Consider the following 21152-nt stretch of genomic DNA (forward strand, 5'->3'; position numbering starts at 1 on the left):
AAAAGATTCACAGAGAAAAGAAACCTCCTCCCAGAGAAGAATTACAACTGAGAGACGATCAGAACCTTACACAAGGTCACAGAGCTACTAAGTTTCTAAGACCAGGCACAGCCCCCTATTCACTTCACCATCTAGCTACCTCAACCTCATTTAACAAATAAGAAATCTAAGCCAAGGACTTTGGACAACTTGTTCAAACTTGGGATAAAGGAAAGGCACCACTACTCTTAACATACCTGTTCAGTCCTGTAGAAAGTAGGAAAAGGTAGTCTAACAACTAAAGAGCAAATATTTCCATTGAATCCATTCAAAAAAATTTTATTCCCTGTGGAATTAAAGCAATTTGCCAGAAGACACTCTTAATTTGTCACTTAGATCAATCACTAATATAAAAGATCTTTATTTAAAGAGTCAGTCTGCAAGTAGCACTAGACTTGATGCTATTGTATAAAATGAGTTACAAAGACATGATTCCTACTTCCAGAAATTCATAAATCTCTGACAGCTAATTCCATTGTGATATATCAGGATAGAATAAAAATCACAACTTTGCTAAAAGTTTGCTCACATTCATAGGGTTTTTATCTGATGCTCAATAATGAGCTCCAGCTAAAATCTTTCTCATATTCATTACATTAATAAACATTCTCTCCATTATGAATTCTCTGATGATGAATAAGACCTGAGCTCTGAGTAAAGGTTTTTCCACACTGATCACATGCATAATACTTTTCTCCCCTATGAATTCTCTGATGTTGAATAAGGTCTGATCTCCTCTTGAAAGCTTTTCTACATTCATTACACTCAAATGGTTTCTCTCCTGTATGAATTCTTTGATGTTCAATGAGGACTGAAGTTCGACTGAAGGCTTTTCCACACACATTACATTTATAGGGTTTCTCTCCAGTATGAATTCTCTGATGCACAATAAGGTCTGATTTCCTGGTGAAGGCTCTCCCACATTCATTGCATTCATATGGTTTCTCCCCACTATGAATTCTCTGATGTTGAATAAGGACTGCAGTCTGACTGAAGGCTTTCCCACATTCACTGCATTCATAGGGTTTCACTCCAGTATGGATTCCCTGATGCTTTATAAGGCTGGAGTTCCTCATGAAGGCTTTCCCACATTCATTACATTCATAAGGTTTTTCTCCACTATGAATTCTCTGATGCTTAATGAGATCAGAAGTACTCCTAAAGGCTTTCCCACATTCTTTACATTCACAGGGTTTTAATCCACTATGAATTTCTTGGTGTTTAGAAAGGTCTGAGTTGCACCTAAAGGCTTTTCCACATTCAGTACATTCATAGGGTTTTATCCCACCATGAATTCTCTGATGCTGACTAAGGCCTGAACTCTGCCTGAAGGCTTTCCCACAAATGTTGCACTCATATGGTTTCTCTTCACTATGAATTCTCTGATGTTGACTAAGACCTGAGCTCTGTCTAAAGGCTTTGCCACATTCACTGCATTCATATGGTTTTTCTTCACTATGTGTTCTCTGATGACGAATAAGATCTGAGCTCCTCATGAAAGCTTTTCCACAATCATTACATTCATAAGGTTTTTCTTCCCTTTGAATTCGTTCATGTTGAATAAGGTGTGAACCCCACTGAAAGGCAGTCCTACACTTATCATATGTATAGAATTCACTGTTAAGAGCTTCTTCAAAATCAGGTCCTTGGGGAAGAGCTATTGGGAACGCAGATGATAACTTCTCTTCTGATTCAACATCTTCAGAAGCTTCCAAATTTGAAAGAGACTCCATGTTTTCAGTCTCAGATCCATCATCTGAAATGAGAGAAAACAAATGTTACCCATATTTTGAAAAAAGAAAAAAAATCAATTCAATTCAACAAAAATTTACCAAGCAACTTCAAGGTATAAAATGGTCCTAGTGATAGGATAGTTAAACAATAACAAAAGTCAGTGCCCTTAAGAAGCTTGCATTTTATTACAAGAACACACTTATACAGATAAATATTTTCACCCAGGTAAATGCTTTCACTATTTGATTCCAAAAGTTTTCTTACCCTGAAACATCTCTTTGCCCCATGTAGTCATGTCCTCTGACTGGTCAGTTTCTTTCTAAAATCTCTATTTTAAGGAAATAGGCTAGCCACAAAAATTCCTTCAATCCTTTCAGATCCCAGTTCTGGACTCCCCAGAATATTTTCTTTATCATGCCCCCTGGATACCTTTCCCCTCTTCCCCAGCTTCCTTTGATAATTGATAATATTGCACAAGAATAGAAGCGCCTTGGAGGCAGGATCTCTTGTCTTTCTTTTTTGCTGCTCTTTGTACTCACGGTGCTTGAAAGTCTCAATAAATGCTTATTGATGACCAGATAACACTTTTATAAGGGAAACCAATTAATTAGAAAATTAATAGAAAAGGATTAACTTTTCTGAGTAGATAGCACTTCATCTGAATATTGAACATTAGTAGAATTGTGGAAGAAGTGTAGTCCTTTCTTATGAGATGAGTTTATCTGAAATCACAGAGCAAGATTAACCAAATAAAACTATGCTCACTAGATATGTATGTGGCTTTGATAACTCTTAAAGATGTCCTCCCAGATGACTATGAACTGCTACATAGAATTCCCAATCCCTCTATTTTTGTCCACCTGCATTTTTTATTTCCTTCACAGGTTAATGTACACTATCTTAAAGTCTATTCTTTTTGTACAGCAAAACAACTGTTTGGACAAGTATATATATATTGTACTTAATTTATACTTTAACATATTTAACATGTATTGGTCAACCTGCTATCTTGGGGGGGGGAAAGGAAGGAGGGGAAAAATTGGAACAAAAGGTTTGGCAATTGTCAAAGCTGTAAAATTACCCATCCATACATATGGTAAATAAAAACTATAATTAAAATTTTTTTAAAATGTCCTCCCAACTACACAGAATATGGAAAGAGAATAAAAGTCAAGCATGGCAGAATATAAGCTATTTAAAAAATAAAGTCTGATAGCCAAAAATTACTGTACTGATTACTAATATCAAAAGATAAGAATAGGAAGTTTTCAGATGAAGAAATCACAGCTATCTATAATCATAAGAAAAATGCTCTCGATAATTATTGATTACAGAAATGCAAATTAAAATAACTTTTAAGTACCACTTCATAGCTATCAAGTGGGTAATATGACAGAAAAGGAAAATGTTAAATGTTTGGAGGGGATGTGGAAAAATTGGGACACGAATGCATTGCTGATGGAACTGTGAACTGATCCAATTATTCTGCAGAGAAATCTAGAACTATACCCAAAGGGTTATAAAATTGTGCATACCTTTTAATATAGAAATATTACTGCTAGATCTGTATCTCAAAGAGATTTTTTTTAAAAGGGAAAGGAATTGGGGGCAGCTAGGTGGCGCAGTGGATAGAGCACCAGCCTTGAATTCAGGAGGACCAGAGTTCAAATCTAGTCTCAGACACTTAACACTTCCTAGCTGTGTGACCCTGGGCAAGTCACTTAACCCCAGCCTCAGAAAAAAACAAAAAAAAAAAAAGGGAAAGGAATCTATTTGTACAAAAATATTTATAACAGCTCTTTTTGTGGGGGCAAAGAATTGGAAATTGAGGGGATGCTCATCAATAGGGGGAATGGCTAAATAAGTTGTGATATATGACTGTGATGGAATCCTATTGTACTATAAAAAATGATGAGCAGGATGATTTCAGAAAAACTTGAAAATATTTACATGAACTAATACAAAGTGAAGTGAACAAAATCAGGAGAACATTGTACATAGTTACTGCAATACTGTATGATAATCAATTGTGAATGATTTAGCTATTCTCAGCAACATACTAATCCAAGACAATTCCAAAGGACTCATGATGAAAAATGCTAACCACAAGCAAAGAAACAACAGATAGAGTCTGAATGCAGATTGAAGTGTATTATTATTTTTCATTTTGTTTGTTGTTGGGTTTGTATTTTTTTAGGTCTGTGTCTTCTTTCATAACCTAATATGGAAATATGTTTTGCATGATTGCACATATATAACCCATATCAAATTGTTTATTGCCTCAGAGGATGGAAGGGGAGGGAGAAAATTTGGAACTATTATTTTTTTAAATGAGTATTAAAAATTGTCTTTATATATAATTGGGAAAAACATTTTAGAAAATAAAATAAAATTTAATCTTAAAAAGAGAGACTAAGTCTGTGGAAGCACGGAGAACATCTGAATGTCAAGAGAAGGAGATGGAAGACACCCAATCTTAGAATTTTACCAACAATTTTTTTAATGCTAAATCAAATGGCCTATTTTGTCCTAATCAACCCAAATTTGTCTAAGGTTTTAATACTACTCCTGCCTTTTTTTCTCAGATACCCTCCCTTTCTTTGTATCCATATTACTGATCTCTCCTAGTTCTTTGCCTATTTATCTGACTATTCCTTCTTAATCACCTTTGTTGGAACAACAGCTTTTGGCTACCCCCTTACTTGGTCACACTGTGGAGGCTATGGACTTGAACAATATTCCTCTCCTCAAATGTTTCCCCAGACGTTAAGGTTGAAAACTTCATAGAAAAGCATTGATGGTAGACCCCTACTAAGGCGTGCACATTGTGTCCTGGTTCCCACAACCTGTTCTCAAGCCAAATCCCTGCTAGTCTACTAGATACAGGTAGCAGACCCATTGCTTTGGTAAACTGAGGACATCTTGGACTATATGCTCTTCCTAAACAAATATAAACAGCAGTGATAAACAAGAATTCAGGGAAATATTTCAGAGATGAGGGGAGTCTCTCAAAAGCAAGGACCAGAGAAAGACAAGGGAATATGGAGTGAGGATAATCTCAGTAAGCCATTAGATTTGCCAACTGAATGAGAGAAGAGCATCTAGGTTTCCCCTGCCTCCTGTTTTCAGGAAGGTCTGATATTGTGGAGGTTACAAAAGGGCAGCTAGGCATAGTTCCCTAAGCTCAAGGTTTCTCTGGGGCATAATGCCAGTAGACCTTATATTTACATTACTCTGGGTATTCATAGAGTAAAATAAAAGTTAGTTTGGGGGATCTCCAATTCCCCTAAATAGTCACTGACTATAAGAACTAAAGCACACAAGGGAATGCAAGGAAAACATATAAGAGCTAAAGTTAGGGTTACACAAAAATCTATGTTTTACTGAATGGAAGAATGAGCTGAGTTATTATAATAAAATTCCACAGCAGAAAATGAGGTACCTTAATCGAGTGATAAGAAGTATAGGACCATAAAGACTGTTGTTCAGGGGTCAGTTTGACTCTTTTATCTGCTCATCATGTTAGGAACTAAGTCCTGTAGAAAGGGGAAACTTTTTCTGAAGGGTAACGAATTGAGAAAACCAGAAATATGATATAAATAAGGGATCCCAATTAGTGGTAACGTGAAAAGGGAGGTAAGAAAATCTCTTTCCCTAGCAGGCAGACAGTCTGACTCTTCAGGGTAGGCCCAACACCAGACATGAGAACTTTTGATTAAGATGTGTCCTTGGAAGATGAAGGTGTTACAAAATCATAGAATTCTGCCACAGACGGATGCAGAGAGTGCAAAAAGATTATTGGCTTTTCCACTGGACTCCTTGGCCCAAGCATGCTAAGTTATAGTTATGGCCATCAAAAGTCTTAAGACAACCACATTTTGCCCAGGTTCACAGATAGATCGTGCTAGCAGAAAGAGGGCTCTACTCAGCAATCCTCATCAGAAGAAAAGTATGGAGCTCATAAGAGATCAAACTTCTCTTGAGTGTAAGCACCATGCCAGCATGGAAGAAGGACAGCTGAGTTTGGGTATGTCTTATACCTCTACCTGGTACATTAGTTTATGTGAGTTTTACTGAATAGCTGAAACATTTGTAATCTGTATGAGAGATCTCAAAGTAATTGATGATAGACATATAAATTTAATATTTCACAACTTTCTGTAGATCAACAACACCCTTAAATATAGGTCATGGTAAAGTTGAAATTGCTAAAAACAGAATAGTAAGGGTCCGACATTAACTCAACAGCTCCACCACCTATAAATTCAATGTGGGCAAAGAGTTGGGATGCTCTATGATCATATCTCTATCTGAAATACAGTTTTAATTGAGAGCAGTTCCTGCTCCCAAACCTGAGAACTTTTTCTTATGAGAAAAGCCATGGAGGTACAGGCAGTGGAGAATCATTTGAAGCAATATAACAGCCTGGACAGGACCCTGAGAGCAAACAAGTGACTCCCTCAGGATTCCCATTCTTTAAGCCAGCAGTTCTTGAAATACCAAATTTATGAATCACTGAAAAACTACAAGGGTGCTGTACAAACTAAATGGCATTACATAATATTCATCTAGTTGCCTTCTCTGTAGTTTCTCAAACTAGTTAAATTTTTCTTGAGGGGGGCAGCTAGGTGGCGTAGTGAATAGAGCACCAGTCCTGAATTCAGGAGGACTCGAGTTCAAATCTGGTCTCAGACACTTAGCACTTCCTAGCTGTGTGACCCTGGGCAAGTCACTTAACCCCAGCCTCAGGGTGGGGGGGGGAAATTTCTTGAGGAATGAGAACTAGAACTTAATATATGATTCTAAGAGGAAAAAACAATTTAGTACAAGGACAAACAAATCTAAGCTGCCTAAAACAAGTAAAATTAAATACTAAAGGGCTCTTACTTCCTTCTAACTGATTTCACAGACCCAATATGATATCAGAGGTTCTAAAGCAAGTACTTGTTAGGTTCTTACTAAGTGCTAATGAGATAATGAGATATTAGGTTCTTACTAAGTGCTAAGTAGATACTTAACAATTCTCTAGTTCCGGCCTTTAGGGGAGTTTTACTTGTGAACTCCTGAGGAGGAGCTTGCATGCTTAGGAGGAGCAAGTTCATTGGTTGAAGTAATTTTTCCCAGAAGCCACTGCGTTATCCCATGCCCATTCTCTGGGAGGATAAAAGAGGGCAGCACTCATTAGCACTTAGTAAGAACCTAACAAGTACTGTCTAGTGCCCTTCTCTCCCAACCCTTCTGCCAATGTCACCTCTCCTTTTCAGACATTGACGTTTCCCTTTCAACTATTTCAGGAAGGAGCCCAGAATCTTTGCTCCCCTTGGACCTTTCAAGCTCCTCTGCTTTACCAACCTCTCCCAGGGAATAGAAATGTACTGTCTCTCCCAAACAAATGGCAGGTGCAGTCTCATTTTTGTATTTGTACCTATATCACTTAATAAGTTTTTTTTATTACCTTTTCATTCACTCATTCACTGAAGGAAACATGTTTGAGATGTTTACTTCATTAATTATCATATTTACCCCAAAAGGAAGCATTGGTGCCACTGAACTTCCAGAGAATGAATATCCATTTAATGGACACCTGATCTGATGGAATAGTGAATTTCTCATATTCATGAACAAATGGGGTAAAGAGAAATAGGGTTAATAACTGGGAAGTGGAACTGGGGAGAATCCTTACCCAACAAGATGTCATTTCTGCAGCTCTCCAGCATCATATCCCTGTAGAGGGCTCTCTCAGTGGGGTCGGGTTGCCCCCACTCCTCTGGTGTGAGATATATGGCCATATCCTCAAACATCACCGACTCCTAAAACAACAGGGTCCTGCTACCCTGGGGATAATTCCACCAGGCTGCCCCAGGATGATGGGCAAAGTTGGCAGCAACAGAAAGATAGGGAAGGGCATCTGCGGGAATCAAGGGTTTTGAGGTTGTATGGAGTATATACTGGATAATTACAAGGATGGATACCAAAATAAAAGGGTACAAAGGAATTAAAGGAAATAAAAATTAGGAAAGTTGGGTTCTAAGACCCTAAGTGGCTAATCTGCATTGGGAGAACTTTTTCACCAGGTGTTACAAATATCAAAGAAATCACAGATGCTGTTTAAAAAAAAAAAAAGAAAGAAAAAGAAAAAGAAGGGGCAGCTACTTGGTATAGTGGATAGTGTACCAGCCTTCAAGTCAGGAAGACCTGAGTTCAAATGTAACCAAAGTCACTTAACACTTCCTAGCCGGGTGATCCTGGGCAAGTCACTTAACCCCAATTGCCTCAGCAGAAAGAAAGAAAAGAAAAAGAAAGAGCAGGAAGGGATTCCTTAGAAATCATCCAGCCACAGGCTCATAGCAAGAAATGACTTCAGAAATCATCTAATCTAAATTCATTTTACAGATGAAGAAAATGATATCCAGAGAGGTTATATCACACAGGCTTTAAATGGCAAGATTCAACCCTGGGTCTTCTAACTTCAGATTTACTATTCTTTCCCCTAAATATATTGCTTCCAACCTCACCATTTTATAGAGAAGGAAATTGAGAATCAGAGAGGAAAAGTGACTTCCTAACATGCAGTTTAATTAGTAAATCAGGATCCTAAATAAATGGAAAAAATACTAGCCTGTAACTATCACCCAAAGAATGGGTCTGGCCCCTTATGGAGGGAGCTGGAACTTAGATCCCTGGTGAGGACATTGCTGGAAAGAAATGCTGAGGAACAGAGTGAAGGTCACACTAAGGAAACAGGGTAGTTACCTGAGACCTGGTTGTCAAGGGTGCTGCTGCCATCACCTGGCCTCCTGAATTTTCCTTGAGAAGTGTGGGAACCTTGGGAGCATATGGAGCTAAAGGGTGAGAAAGAATCCATGAATAAGAATATACCTCCAATAATGCCAATAAGGAATCTCTATTAAGTGACTATCTTTCTCTCCCCTCCATTATATATTATAAAATAATCACCCAATACTCAATTAAAAGTCTACAATAGATATATCATCCTAGGCTTTTAAATAATAAATGAATAGATTCGACCTGCAGTCCATCTCTTCCCCAAGTATAAATAAAAACTAGGGTTTTTTAATTAGGGGAACAGATTACCAAAGAAGCCATAATAAATTGGAGTCTGAGAACAAAAGCTCAGAATTGTAGATGATGAATCACTTTTCTCTCTTGTGCTGTTGCTGTTCAGTCATTTTACTATTGGCTCTGACTCTAATCCCATTTGAGGTTTTCTTGGCAGAAATACTGGGGAGTTTGTCATTTCCCTTCTCCAGCTCATTTTATAAATGAGAAAACTAAGGCCAACAAGAGTAATTGCCTTACTCAATCCACACAGCTAATAACTGTCTGAGGTCATATTTGAACTCAGGAAGAAGAGTCTTCCTGACTTCCAGGGCCAGCATTCTGATTACATCACCTCAATATTCTCTTGCTACCCCACCACCAACTCTACAGGTAGGCATCCTCTGCCGCCCAATTCTTAGCCTCCTCTTTTTCTCTACATACCACTTTCTTTAGTGATCGTGTCCCATCTTCAACTAGTAAGTCTATGCTGATAAAAGTGAAATCTGTACTGCAAACCAATCACAAACTTTTAATAAAGCTCCCCAAAAATATTTCAGAATATCTGTAGAACATAGCTATTTGTCTATTACCACTCCAAACTCAACTCAAAAAAAAGATCTTTCCTTACCATCTCTCCTAATTCAATCTGTGTATCGCCATTTATTCCAACAACATAGGTTTAAAAACCTCAGCATGGTCTTTATTCCCTCAACTTCATCCATTTTATCTAATTAGTCAGTCACCAAAGTCAGGCCTTTGAAATATGCCCAGCTAGACAATAAATCCCTGGAAGACAGAAACTCTTACAATTCTTTAAATCACCTTCAGTGCCCACCAGAGTTACATTTAACAAGCCTATATGTCAGAAATTCAATAAAAACTTGCTGAACAAACAAATGAATAAATGAAGTACTGGATTGTGATTCATGGAAATCGTGGAACACCATTTTGTTAACATGTTGTGTCTCAAATGATGAACAGCTGAGAGAAGCTGAGCCAGGAGGGGACTCTGTTGCTTGAAGAGCTGCCATTTCTTCATTTTAGCATGCGTCTATGGAAAAATCAGGATGGGAAAATAAGCAACATTTTTTTAAAACATAAAATGTTTGGAGCTAAAATAGCGAAAATATTTGCTATGAATGATTTGTTAATACACTTAAGTATATTTACAATTTAACACATTAAAGAACAAAAATATCAGGGAATCAAATTCAGTTGATTTTAATAAATATTTGTAAGATTCAAAGAATTGTACTGGATATTAGGAGAGATTCAAAGATGAATAAATAAGAGTCTCTATGATCATGGAATTTTAATCTACTAGGGGAAAAAAGAAGTGTACAATGCAAACTAATAGAAATTAGAAATGCTTAAGTCACGTACAGAATTCTGAGGATTCAAAAAAAGAGAAAAATCATTTACAGACGGCTTAGAAAGACATGGAAGACTTTATAGAAGAAGCATTTAACATTTCAGCAGAGCCTTAAAAGAACTTAGATTTTTGACAGGTAGGTTGAACGTGGAGGGTTGGGCAGGAAGAAAGAAGAAGAAAGAGGTATTTTAAGCACAAAAAATAATATGAGCAAAGGCAAAGAACTGAGCACACATGAAACAAGTTTGGAGAATGTTTGGCTGGAATAAATAAAAGAATAAATAAATATATAATGAAGAAAGACTATAGAGGGAGTTTATAGTCAAACTTCGGAAGGTTGGGCTAAGGGATATATATTTTATTTGGTAGGAATGGGAAAAGATTAGAGGAAAGAAAATTAGGTAGGAGGCTATCACAAAAGTCCATATCAGCAAAGTTGGGTGCAGGTCTGGCTCTTATGGATCCAATGAACAACTTCTTCCCTGGGGAAAGTACATCCATACAGCAGCAACTACTAGCAAAGTGCCCCTGTAGTACCCAACAGGATTGTGCAAGTCCATAAAAGCCAGTAAAGATCTTTCATACACTGCTAAGGGGAGCCAGTAGAGAGGGAAAGATAGAAGAAAGGAAAGAAAAGAAAATTTATAAAGGGCCTGGAGAAGACTGAAGGGAATGGAATAAAGAATATGGGTACAGAAACAACCCTTGGCAAGGAATGCCATCTCTCCTGTGATAAAATGAGGACTATAGGTAAATTCCTAGAAAGGTAGAGAGCTGAGGAACAGTTTCAGAAGAGATCTGAGTGGCAGGCAGTCAAAAGATGGAAGACAAGGAGATATCTGACACAGTCTCTCAATGAAATATGCTAAGAAATAACTAGATTAAGAACAACAGGGCTCCTATACAGTGGGAAGGGTCCAGCTAAAGTGAGATAGCATCAATTTGTAGTCATTCAGCCCTGTCTTAAATAAATAAATAAAATACCAATAGGTAAGGTCTCTCAATTTATTAATTAAGATAGCCAATAATCAATAAATTGATGGTCAATGGTTTCTCTTGATAATCAAAGATTCTAAGGGAAACTCTGAAACACCTTAAATCAATTGTGTTCCTTCTGACCGGGACTTCCCCTGACAGGGGAAACTGACCCTGATTGGTGGACATTTAATGAGATGGGCTAATAGTCTTCTATATTTCCCACTGATAACATAGCTAGATCGGTGACTCAGCTGCCTGATGGCATCTGGACTTCTCTGGCTAGTTTTCTCCTTAATGAGATGGATCACCCTAAACTCTAATGAAGGGGGGGTTAAGCACAAGGAGACAAGTCTCTAGTAAGGGCTGGCTTTTGTATCCAGAGTAACCTTTTTTTCATTTATTCTATAAATAAGTTCTCTTTCTTTTATTTATTCTATAAATAAAAGTAAGAATCCCAGCCCATACTTTGTTAATCCTATAAACAAAAGTGAGGGTCCCAACTCAGGTAGAAGCCTCAGAGTCAGGAAATAAATACCTTATTTAGCTATACCCTTGAGAGATGGAACAGAATTTTTCAGGAGTGGGGTCTTCACAAAAATAGGAAAGATGAATCACAAATTAATAGTTATTAATAGAACCGTATAACATTAATTTCTTTCATTTCCAAAGATAGTATATTCCACTCTGGAACAACTTTGTGAGTAAACTTTTCCTTGGGGAAGCTAGGTGGAGTCAGGAAGAGTGCTTTCCCTGAATTAAAATCTGCCCTCAGACACTTAGTGACTATGTGACCCGGGGGAGTCACTGAATCCCATTTATGTCAGCTTTCTCTCCTGTAAAATGAACTGGAGAAGGAAATACTGAACTATTATAGTATTTTTGCCAAGAAAACCTCAAATGGGATCACAAAGACACAAATGAAACAACAGAACAGTAACAAGTTTTTCTTTATATCTGATCTAAAATATCTCTCTGCAATTTCTCCCATTGTCTTCTGAGGTTAACCAAATCTAATCCTTTCTGCCTCATGACAACCTCTTTCCTATTTAAAATGAGGTGATCTCAAAGATTCCTTCCAGTTCCAAACTCTTAAGTAGATCCAATCAGCAGAAACACTCCTAGATTTGGATGAATGAAAGAAACAGATGGGAGAAGTTAGCATTCTGTTGGTAAGGAATTAGCCTGAATGACTAAACAAATGAGGAATTCTGTAGTCTTGATGTCATCAAAGAAATGATTTGATACCTCCCAGTCTGGGAGAACAGTCAGTGAAGAAGAGCACTGGCCCTGTGATTTAAGAGACCTAGGTTCTAGGCCAAACTCTAATACAAAACTTGTCTGTTTTGGGGCTTGACATCTGACCTCTCTGAGAGTCAGTTTTTCTTCAGTTTGACATGTCTGCAAGATATTCATGTGGATTGTGATACAGCACCGGAACATGGAAAAAGAATAGGGCCAGATAAATAGAAGTAGGAGTAATTTGCAAACTGATGAGATCACTGGAAGAGTTAAAGGGGAAAAAAAATAGATCAGAGTTTTGGGGGACATCCACTTTTAGGAAAACATAGACAACAATACAGCAAAAAAGATTGAGAAGGAAGTTAGGAGAAAAACTAGGAAAGAAAATCAAGGAAAAGGAGAGTCTCCAGGAGGGAATGGGTAATAGGATTGAAACTGCAGGAAGGTCAAGAATAAAAACAATTGAGAAAAGAATCAGATTTAACTATTTAAGAAATCATTAATAGCCAGGAAAAAAAGCAGTTTTAGTTCAGTAGTGGGATCAGAAATTGGATTTCAAGAATTGTGAAGGAAGTAGTTCTAAAATGCAGATAAATGCTCTGACCAATCTTGAATCTTGGGAACAAAAGTTGAAATACAGCCACCTCCTCTTGGTGGGAAAGTAGTAAACTCCAAGTGTAAAATCTTCTGTGGCCTACACATTAATTTTATTCTTTGTTCTAGTGAGGGAGGAGGTATTAATAAAACATTTATTTTTAAAGAGAAGTGGCAAGTAAGGAAGTAAAAATAATGAACCTATATGTCATTTTCTAGTTTGACTGTGAAAAGAGAAAAAATTGCATTAATATTTTGAGGAAGTGAAAAGGTCAAATTAAGAGATAGAGAAGACCTGAACATATCTATAAATAGCAGGGAAGAAGCAGATGAGAGATATTGAAGATGAAGATATTAAATGCCTACCAACTGTAGGGGCAGAAAAGGGAAAAGGAAAAAAAAAAAAAAAGCCCCTTGCTTTTCAGCCTTGCATACAATTAAGGAATACCATATGTACAAAATTAAGAAAATACACAGTAATTTGAAGGAGGAAATTTTATGGGGAGGGAGGAACCCTGGAAAACCAAGGAAGGTTTTAAGACAGAAAAGGTTTCTTAAGGGAAGGATGAGGAGGCTTCTTGTTCCAGGCAAGAAGAATAGCCCGGCAAAGTGCAAAGAAGCATGTCAAAGAGTAATATGAGAAAAGACTGGAAAAGTAGGTTGAAATCAGATTTCTGAAAGACTTGAATGCAAGGCTGAGGGTTTAGTGTTTTTTATCAGAAAGGAATCTCTGGAAGTATTTTTGTAAGGGAAGTAAAATAGTCAGTGAATGATAAGGAAGCAAGTGAAATTTAGTCTTTCTAAAATGTTTAACAGTGAAAGGAGAGAAAGGAAAACAACTTGAAGGAATTAGAAGGAGCCAGTAGAAAAATAAAATATGGAGGAAAATATAGGTGAAGAAGGTATTAGAATCTAATAATTAGATGGAGCAATGTCTAAAAGAAGATTGGAAAAGATAGAATCAAGGGCAAGGTGGATTAGCAATTTTTAAAAATGCATTCAGTCCCCTATTTCAGGACTACACGTACTCTTGATCCGAATCATTGTCAATAGAATAGAAATCATGTCTCCTGTCTCATCTTGTTCTTTTCCTACCCTTTAAGCACTGGGATCTCAGACATTAGTAATGGCTCCAACAGAACAGGTTTAGATGGGAGATAAGAGATTGTGGAAGGCTGGCTTTTGGTTTAAACACTCAAAAATTTCTCAGCATAGACTTATCTCCCTGACATACTCTTTCTTTTCTTTTAAAGGTACCAAAGATTGATCTACTTTCTTTAAAAGAAAAGTTATTTTCCCCGTTACATGTAAAACAAAACAAAAAAAAAAAGATTTTTTAAAAATCTTTTTAAAAACTTTTGAGTTGTAGATTAGATTTCTCTTCTTCCCCACTCACCCTCTCTCATTGAGAAAGCATATGTGAAGTTATACATTTCCATAATTCATGCTGTGAAAGAAAAAAAAGATCTCCCCCTGAAAAAAAAAAAAAAGACCCTCAAGAAAAATAAAGTTAAAAAAAAAAAAAAAGTATGCTTCAGTCCTGTACTAAGTCACAATCAGTTCTTTTTCTGGGTATGGACAGCATTTTTCAGAAGTTCTTCAAAGTAGTCTTGAGGCTGATTTGCTTTCTTGACTTTCCAGTACTACCACCTGTGGTTTCAGACCAGGGTTTCTATTCCTCCCTAGCATATTGTAGAAACAATGGAGTCTCAGTTTTTTTCCTAACCTCTTATTAGTGAAGTAAACAGGGCCCACATGAGATTTCCTAAGGATTTTTGCAGGCAGCAATAAACATTCTTTTCTCTGCTTCCACCTTCTTTCTTTTTTTAAACTTAAGCCCACTAGAAAATGACAAAATAAAAAACAGATGATAATGGAGGGATTTTGTTCCTGGGATTGTATTCATACTCATAAGTGGGACATATTTAAATCAGGTACTGCTTAATAAAACAAAAACATTTATGGTGGTTCCCTAGAAGTCCAGAAGATGGGGATATTCCCCACTTGAAAATAATGACTGTGACTTAAAATGAGACCTTGGTTTCAGGAAACTGTCTCATCCTGGCTTTCTCTCTGGCTATTTTGACTGTCTTACCCTTTTCTTCTTCCTAAATATTAAGGTCCAGTTTTCAGTTCTCCTTTCTTCTCCCTCTATACTATGTTTCACTGAAATGTCATCTATTTCCATAGCATCACAATAATAGGCAAATTTCCATCCCAAGCCCCAAAATTTAATAAACATTTATTAAGCATGCACAGTATATAAGACATTGTGTTATGTAGCAAAGATCCAAAAACAAAACAAAATAAAAAGTCCATGACTTCAAGGATTCTATCTTTTGAAAGGCATAACATATATATATATATATAAACGGATTAAGTACAAGATAATTTGAGGGAGGAAAAAACATTAACTAGAACAGATTATATACTAGGGATATAAAGACAAAAAAAAAAAAAAAAATGAGCCAGGAAGATCAGGAAATGTGAGTCTAGAAGTGGGCACCCAAATTTATCCTTGAAGGAAATCAAGGATTTGAAAGATCAATGTAAGGAGGGAGAGTATTCTAGACATAGGGGCACAGTTTGTATGTGCACAGAGGCAAGAGATGGAATACCCACCTCTGGGAACAAGTAGGCTAATCTGACACACACACAATATAAAAACAAGAGTTATATGAAATAAATATGGAAAATAAATCAGAACCAAATTTTGAAGGATTTTAAATGCCATGCTAAGGAATTTGAGACATGCTCTGGAGCAGGGCTTAAACTTTTTCCACACACAGACCCTTGTCACCCAAGACATTTTTATGTGATCCTGGATATATAGGTATAGGTAATCAAATCAAACATTTACTGATAATAAATTATAATTTCTCCCACATTCAGTTACAAGTTTCATGTGGGGTCTCAAACTACAGTTTAAGAAGCTGAGCTCTAACATGGGGTACAGCAGGGAAAAGCAAGAATTGGACAACCAGGGCTGGAGACTTCCCAGAGAAAATTTCCTGGGCTATGCTGCCATTAAACTGGCTGACTTCCTCAGAACATAAAGATCTAGGGATGCTACCACCAACACTCAAACTCAGAGAAGACTGCTGAATTAGAGCTCCTGTGTGGTTTCTGTAACCTCCTATGACATTTTAGGTACCACTATATCTGCTCTCTTCTGGGAACAGTAGTAGATAAGTTATGATACTTTGTGGGTATATTTCCATGCCTGTAAATTGGGAGTCATTTGCCAAGGGTGAGGTTTGGCCTACCTCAAAGAATACCATTCCCCAAAGAACCCTCTCTGAGCTAGACTCTCCTTCCCCATCAGGGTACAGTAGGACCAGCACATTCATTGGGAATAGGATCCTAGAAGTAAATCGGAGGTTCAGCATCCTAAAAACCAAGTGCAGAATATGATCACTAATTGGGACTAGTTTCCCCTTTTTTCTAATATCTGACTTTTTAAACCAACTGACCTGGGTTGGAATATTTATCAAAATGAATTTTAAAATTACATTAAATCTTATATGCAAATCATAGGGTGTTATGGAGAGAAATAGCCATCTAGACCAAATAGAGGCATTTAAGTCATAGTCCATAACTTCCTTCAGGTTTTGAACACTCTGGCAATCTTTCCATAAATTAACACAATCAAGACCTACTGGACTGCAAAGTGGCAGTCTAGTCACTAAGTCCATCTTAATTTATTCCTGGAATACCACGAAGCATACTCAGTTAAGTCTGTACCATTCTTGATCTTAATCATCTATACCAAGAGCTTTTTCCAAATATTAAAAGAGGCGGTGGTAATAAGAGTAGATATCGTTTCTGGAGCATATTATAGGAAATGAGAATAAACTCATACAAGGTAAAAGAATAGGGAAAGACCCACAATGCCCTTGGAATATTTTGGGTACTTGTCTGTTATTAAATTTTCCACACTGACTATGGCTTTGTCAACATCTTCAATCTCCTATGAGATAGTGACAATTTAGTAACTAATAAAGTATTGCACAGACTCCCAACTTCCTTCTACCATAAGAGATCAGTGCTGAGAATGTCACAATAGCAGCAGTCCTTTAAAAGGAGAATTCATTCTCTGATCTATTTTTATCAAGTTACCACCAACAAAAAAAGAATTACACCATGTCTATAAGAGGTTCTTAAGTTTGGGTCCATGAATTTATTTTTTTGAGTACTATATTTCAATATAATTGGTTTCCTTTGGAATCCTATCTATTTTATTTTGTATATTTAAAACATCATTCTGAAAAATAGCTATAGGCTTCCCCAACTGCTAAAGGGATTCACCCCACAAAAAAACCCTGATCTAAGGAAAGGGGCAACTTCATAGGCCAAACCAAAATCAAAGCACATTTGAAGAGTCTGGTATCCATCCAATCATTACACTTGTTGACTATTAAAAAATATGGAACACCTACACATCACCCACAAGATCTATGAGTAATATTCTTTTACCAAATTAGTTTTTCCATTTTTTATATCCCAATGCATAGCTACCAATCAACAAACAAAACCAGAACGTGGGTATGCTACAAACAAGGCAGCACTGTACCTGCTTCTGGAAGTGGGGAACTTCATGCTAACCCAAATTTGACCCAGCAGGTTGAACCTAATATGTTAATAACAAGTCATATCTGTCTACATTCTAAACTGATTCAGTCTTCATATCATAAGGATATGACTATCCACAAAGGATTCATAATAGTATAGAAGAAATAAAGAAATGTAAATATAATTATAAAGAACTATAAAAGATGATAGTATGTGACAAGGGCCACAAGAGAAGTACAAAGTCACGGAGGAGTTCAAGAGAGTAAGATCACTTCTAGCAGGAAGAAGGTTCTTGAGCTGTGCCTTAGACTCTAAACTTAAAGGACAAGTAGAATTTTAAGATTTGATGGTGCTCCAGTTGGAGAGAATAGCATATTTCAAAGACTAAGCAATTCAGTTTAGCTCGAAGATAGGATTCCTCTAGGAGAGTACTAGTACATAAGTAAAAGAAAGGAAATAGACAACTTCAGAGCTAAATAAGGTAGTCTGAATTTGACTCAGTAAGAAATAGGGAACCAATAAAAAATGTATAGTAATAGTGTTAGAGAATGGATTAAGACAAGAAGCAAAAACCTTAGTGATGAAAATATAACTACTAAGTATGAGGACCTGTGCAATGGCACTAAGGAAAGTCAGGTAAAAAAGTGTTTAAAAAATAACAGAAATTGATGACTTACTGGATGTGAAGGACAAGGGAATGGAGGAGATCAAAGATGATTTTGATATTCTGACCCAGAGTGAAAAATAGCACCATTAATAGATACAGAATACCAAGAAGGGCACTCTCATCTTACCACCACCACTCTCTCCACCAAGTCAATTTGTGTTAAATGACTTTCAGATAATGGAAGCAAAAGTTTCTTTCCAACTGTCAAATCTGAACTTTGCAGATTAAGTCAACTCTGTCAACTCTGGTGATCTGCTCTAAGAGAACCTGGTTTCTGAGGATATATTATAGACAGGAATAGAATCACAGAAACTTAACAATAGAAATTTAGGAAAATAATTAAATTAGATGATACAACAAACTCTGGGGAGCTCCCTTCTGTGATACTGGTGTATTGGCTACAGGAAAATAAACCACAAAAGCATATTCTGATAAAGAAAGAACAAAGGACTGGGAGTTTGGAATTAAGTTCTCAGGTCTGCCACTAATTCCATGTGATTTTGGACAAGTCCTTTGACTTCTCTAAACTAGTTTGTCAATTTATGAAGCAAGAGGTTTGGTCTATTTCTAAGGTCCCTTATACATCAAGGGTTCTACAGCTCAGCTTTCAAGTTTTAATTACTCGAGGAACTGTATTTTTATTTGAATCAGACACTAAGAGCTGAAAGAGACTTTAATGGACATTCTAAATCAATCCTCTTTTTATAGACAGGAAAACTTAAAAGGAAAGAACTCCAGTAACTTGCCTAAGGTCAGTTCTCCAAGGACAGGCAAAAAGATAGGCCTACAAAGTGAAACATTTAAGACTTCTTTTGGGGGGTGAGGGTGGGAGGAGGAGATGGGGAGAGATAAGACATAGAAGAGAGGGAAAGGAACATCACAGAAAATTAGCCATAATATTCAATAAATGTTTGATGTAATCATATAGAGAAATTTCTCCCCTGTCCTCCCTGTTGGCTAGTTTTTTCTCTGCCTCACCTTCAGGAAGAAAAAAGCTTGAAAGGAATAAAGGAAAAAGATCTGAATCCTTGGTTAAAGAGAAATTCCAGGGAAGAAGTTCACAGGTTTTGTGTTGCTGAGGTTTCTGCTCTCTTGCTGCAGATGACAGGGGAATGAGGTCTGTGATGAGTTTCATTCGTTATGGTTTCTGGCCTATCAAAAAGAAGAGGAGAGTTGATTCCAGAGGAGGGCTACCACTAGGAGGCCCGTGGGATGCTATTGCTACAGTGGCCATCTCCCCTCAGGGTGAGTGGGTTCTCCTATAAGCTATAGCAGTTATAAGGCAAGTGATCCAAACCATTCATCTGTAGTTTTTTCCAAGCTGTTTATCATCTCTCTAATGCATTTATCATGTATTAGTCTGTCTTATGTCATTATATTCATTATATTTATGTATGTCATGTTTCCCAGTTCAATTAAGCAATTATTAAATGTACTAGGTGCAAGACACTGTTGGTGGAGATTACATGGATGACAAAAATGACAAGAAATATCCCAAAGTAGTTTTTAATCCACTGGGGGTTAGGGGAAAACAGCCCATACACAAATAATGGATATTAACGAGAGACTGGGCAAAGATCCCAGGAGCATAGTACTAAACTTTTTTCTTCCCCAGTATGTGCTTTGCATACATAAAGGATTTAATAAATGTTTATTCCACTTAGTTTTTTAAGAGTTCCAGTTCTCTTGTGTGGACAAGTATTTTCTACTTCTGCAAGTCTCAGTCTCTCTATCTATAGAAGGGAGATTAGAGGGGATGGTGTCTAAAGTTTGTCCCACCTCTAACATCATAGAATCTAGAAACTGAACAAAATTGTGATAAAATTTACCAGGAGACATGTGTGTATATTTGTAAATGTACATATAAGTGTATATGTATGTGTATATATAGGTACAGGCATATTATTAACTGTAGCCTGTTGGAGAGATGGGAGGAAAGAAGAAAAATAAAGTTAAAAAGTGCACAGCAGAAGACAAAAATATCTATAAAGAAGCAAAGAAAAGATGGATAATTATGAATACAATGTCTTCTATTATTATATATGCTTTCTTGAAGTAAAAATTTATTGTTACATATTTTGAATCCTTCCTATTGTACTGGGCATATGACTAATTTTTTTTTCTTTTTGTCTTTTTCCTTCATTTCTTCTGATTTTGCATTTATGTTTTAAATAATTACATACATTTTAAAAAAGAAAAATGTCAGTATATGAATGAAAATCACCCAGAAGGCCAAGTTTCAAAAAAAAATGTTAAAAACCCCACGGAAGAGGAAATGATAAAGGGAATCTTTAAAAAATAACATTGAAATACAGGGGAAAATACTAAAAACATCAGAAAGTACTTTACAGATCACCTCATTCTGGAAGGCAGAAACAGCTAGGTGATACAGGATCTAGAACGTGCTTTAGAGACTTAGCAATAATGAATTTGATCACTTTCCTCACCAGGATAGTCGAGATTAGCAGTAACTATTTACCAAGAGGGCTTGTTATGAGAAATAATATGCAACTAGGATAGATTATATAAACGTTAGCTTTTGTTATCTCCTCCAACGCCATCAATTTTACAAAAGAGAAAAGCTAAGACCATGGGTCAGGAAAGCATTTACTCGAAAGATCCACAGTGCCGGAGCTCGCAACCCCCTCTCTACCAGGCGTGGGCAGTAATATAAAACAACTGGCAAAGTGAGAGCTCTGGACTGAGTGAGAGCCATGTGGTTCCTATTATTTTATTTTCCACTGAAAATATTTTTCCAAATTGGGAACTTAAATCTTCTAAAATGTTAAAAAATAAAAAATAAATTTTTACTTTTTTTTTCAAGAATACTAAAAAATTTTTTAAAAGTTCCACTGTCTTGCCAATGGCTGGTAGGATTGGGAGGAGGGACAGAAA

General features: G+C 36.7%; 1 protein-coding gene across 8 annotated transcripts in view; it reads right to left on the reverse strand.

Annotated features, from left to right (window-relative positions):
- Nucleotides 1–302: 302 nt before the first annotated feature.
- LOC141550532 (uncharacterized) overlaps nucleotides 303–21152 on the reverse strand; it is a 36875-nt gene continuing 16025 nt past the window's right edge. For 3 of the 8 annotated variants that reach the window (XM_074281302.1, XM_074281300.1, XM_074281304.1), the window contains exons 2-5: nucleotides 9749–9886; nucleotides 8527–8615; nucleotides 7457–7583; nucleotides 303–1795 (exon numbers count right to left, since the gene is read on the reverse strand). In XM_074281302.1, the coding sequence (XP_074137403.1) occupies nucleotides 636–1795; nucleotides 7457–7583; nucleotides 8527–8615; nucleotides 9749–9866 (1494 nt within the window). In that variant the 5' untranslated portion in view covers nucleotides 9867–9886 and the 3' untranslated portion in view covers nucleotides 303–635. Of the gene's footprint in view, nucleotides 1796–7456; nucleotides 7682–8526; nucleotides 8616–9463; nucleotides 9887–19235; nucleotides 21141–21152 lie in introns of those variants that run through there. The other 5 variants (XM_074281303.1, XM_074281301.1, XM_074281307.1 and 2 more) reach the window with 5 other exon arrangements.

The sequence above is a fragment of the Sminthopsis crassicaudata genome, chromosome 1, assembly GCF_048593235.1.
Source record: "Sminthopsis crassicaudata isolate SCR6 chromosome 1, ASM4859323v1, whole genome shotgun sequence".
NCBI classification, from domain to species: Eukaryota; Metazoa; Chordata; class Mammalia; order Dasyuromorphia; family Dasyuridae; genus Sminthopsis; species Sminthopsis crassicaudata.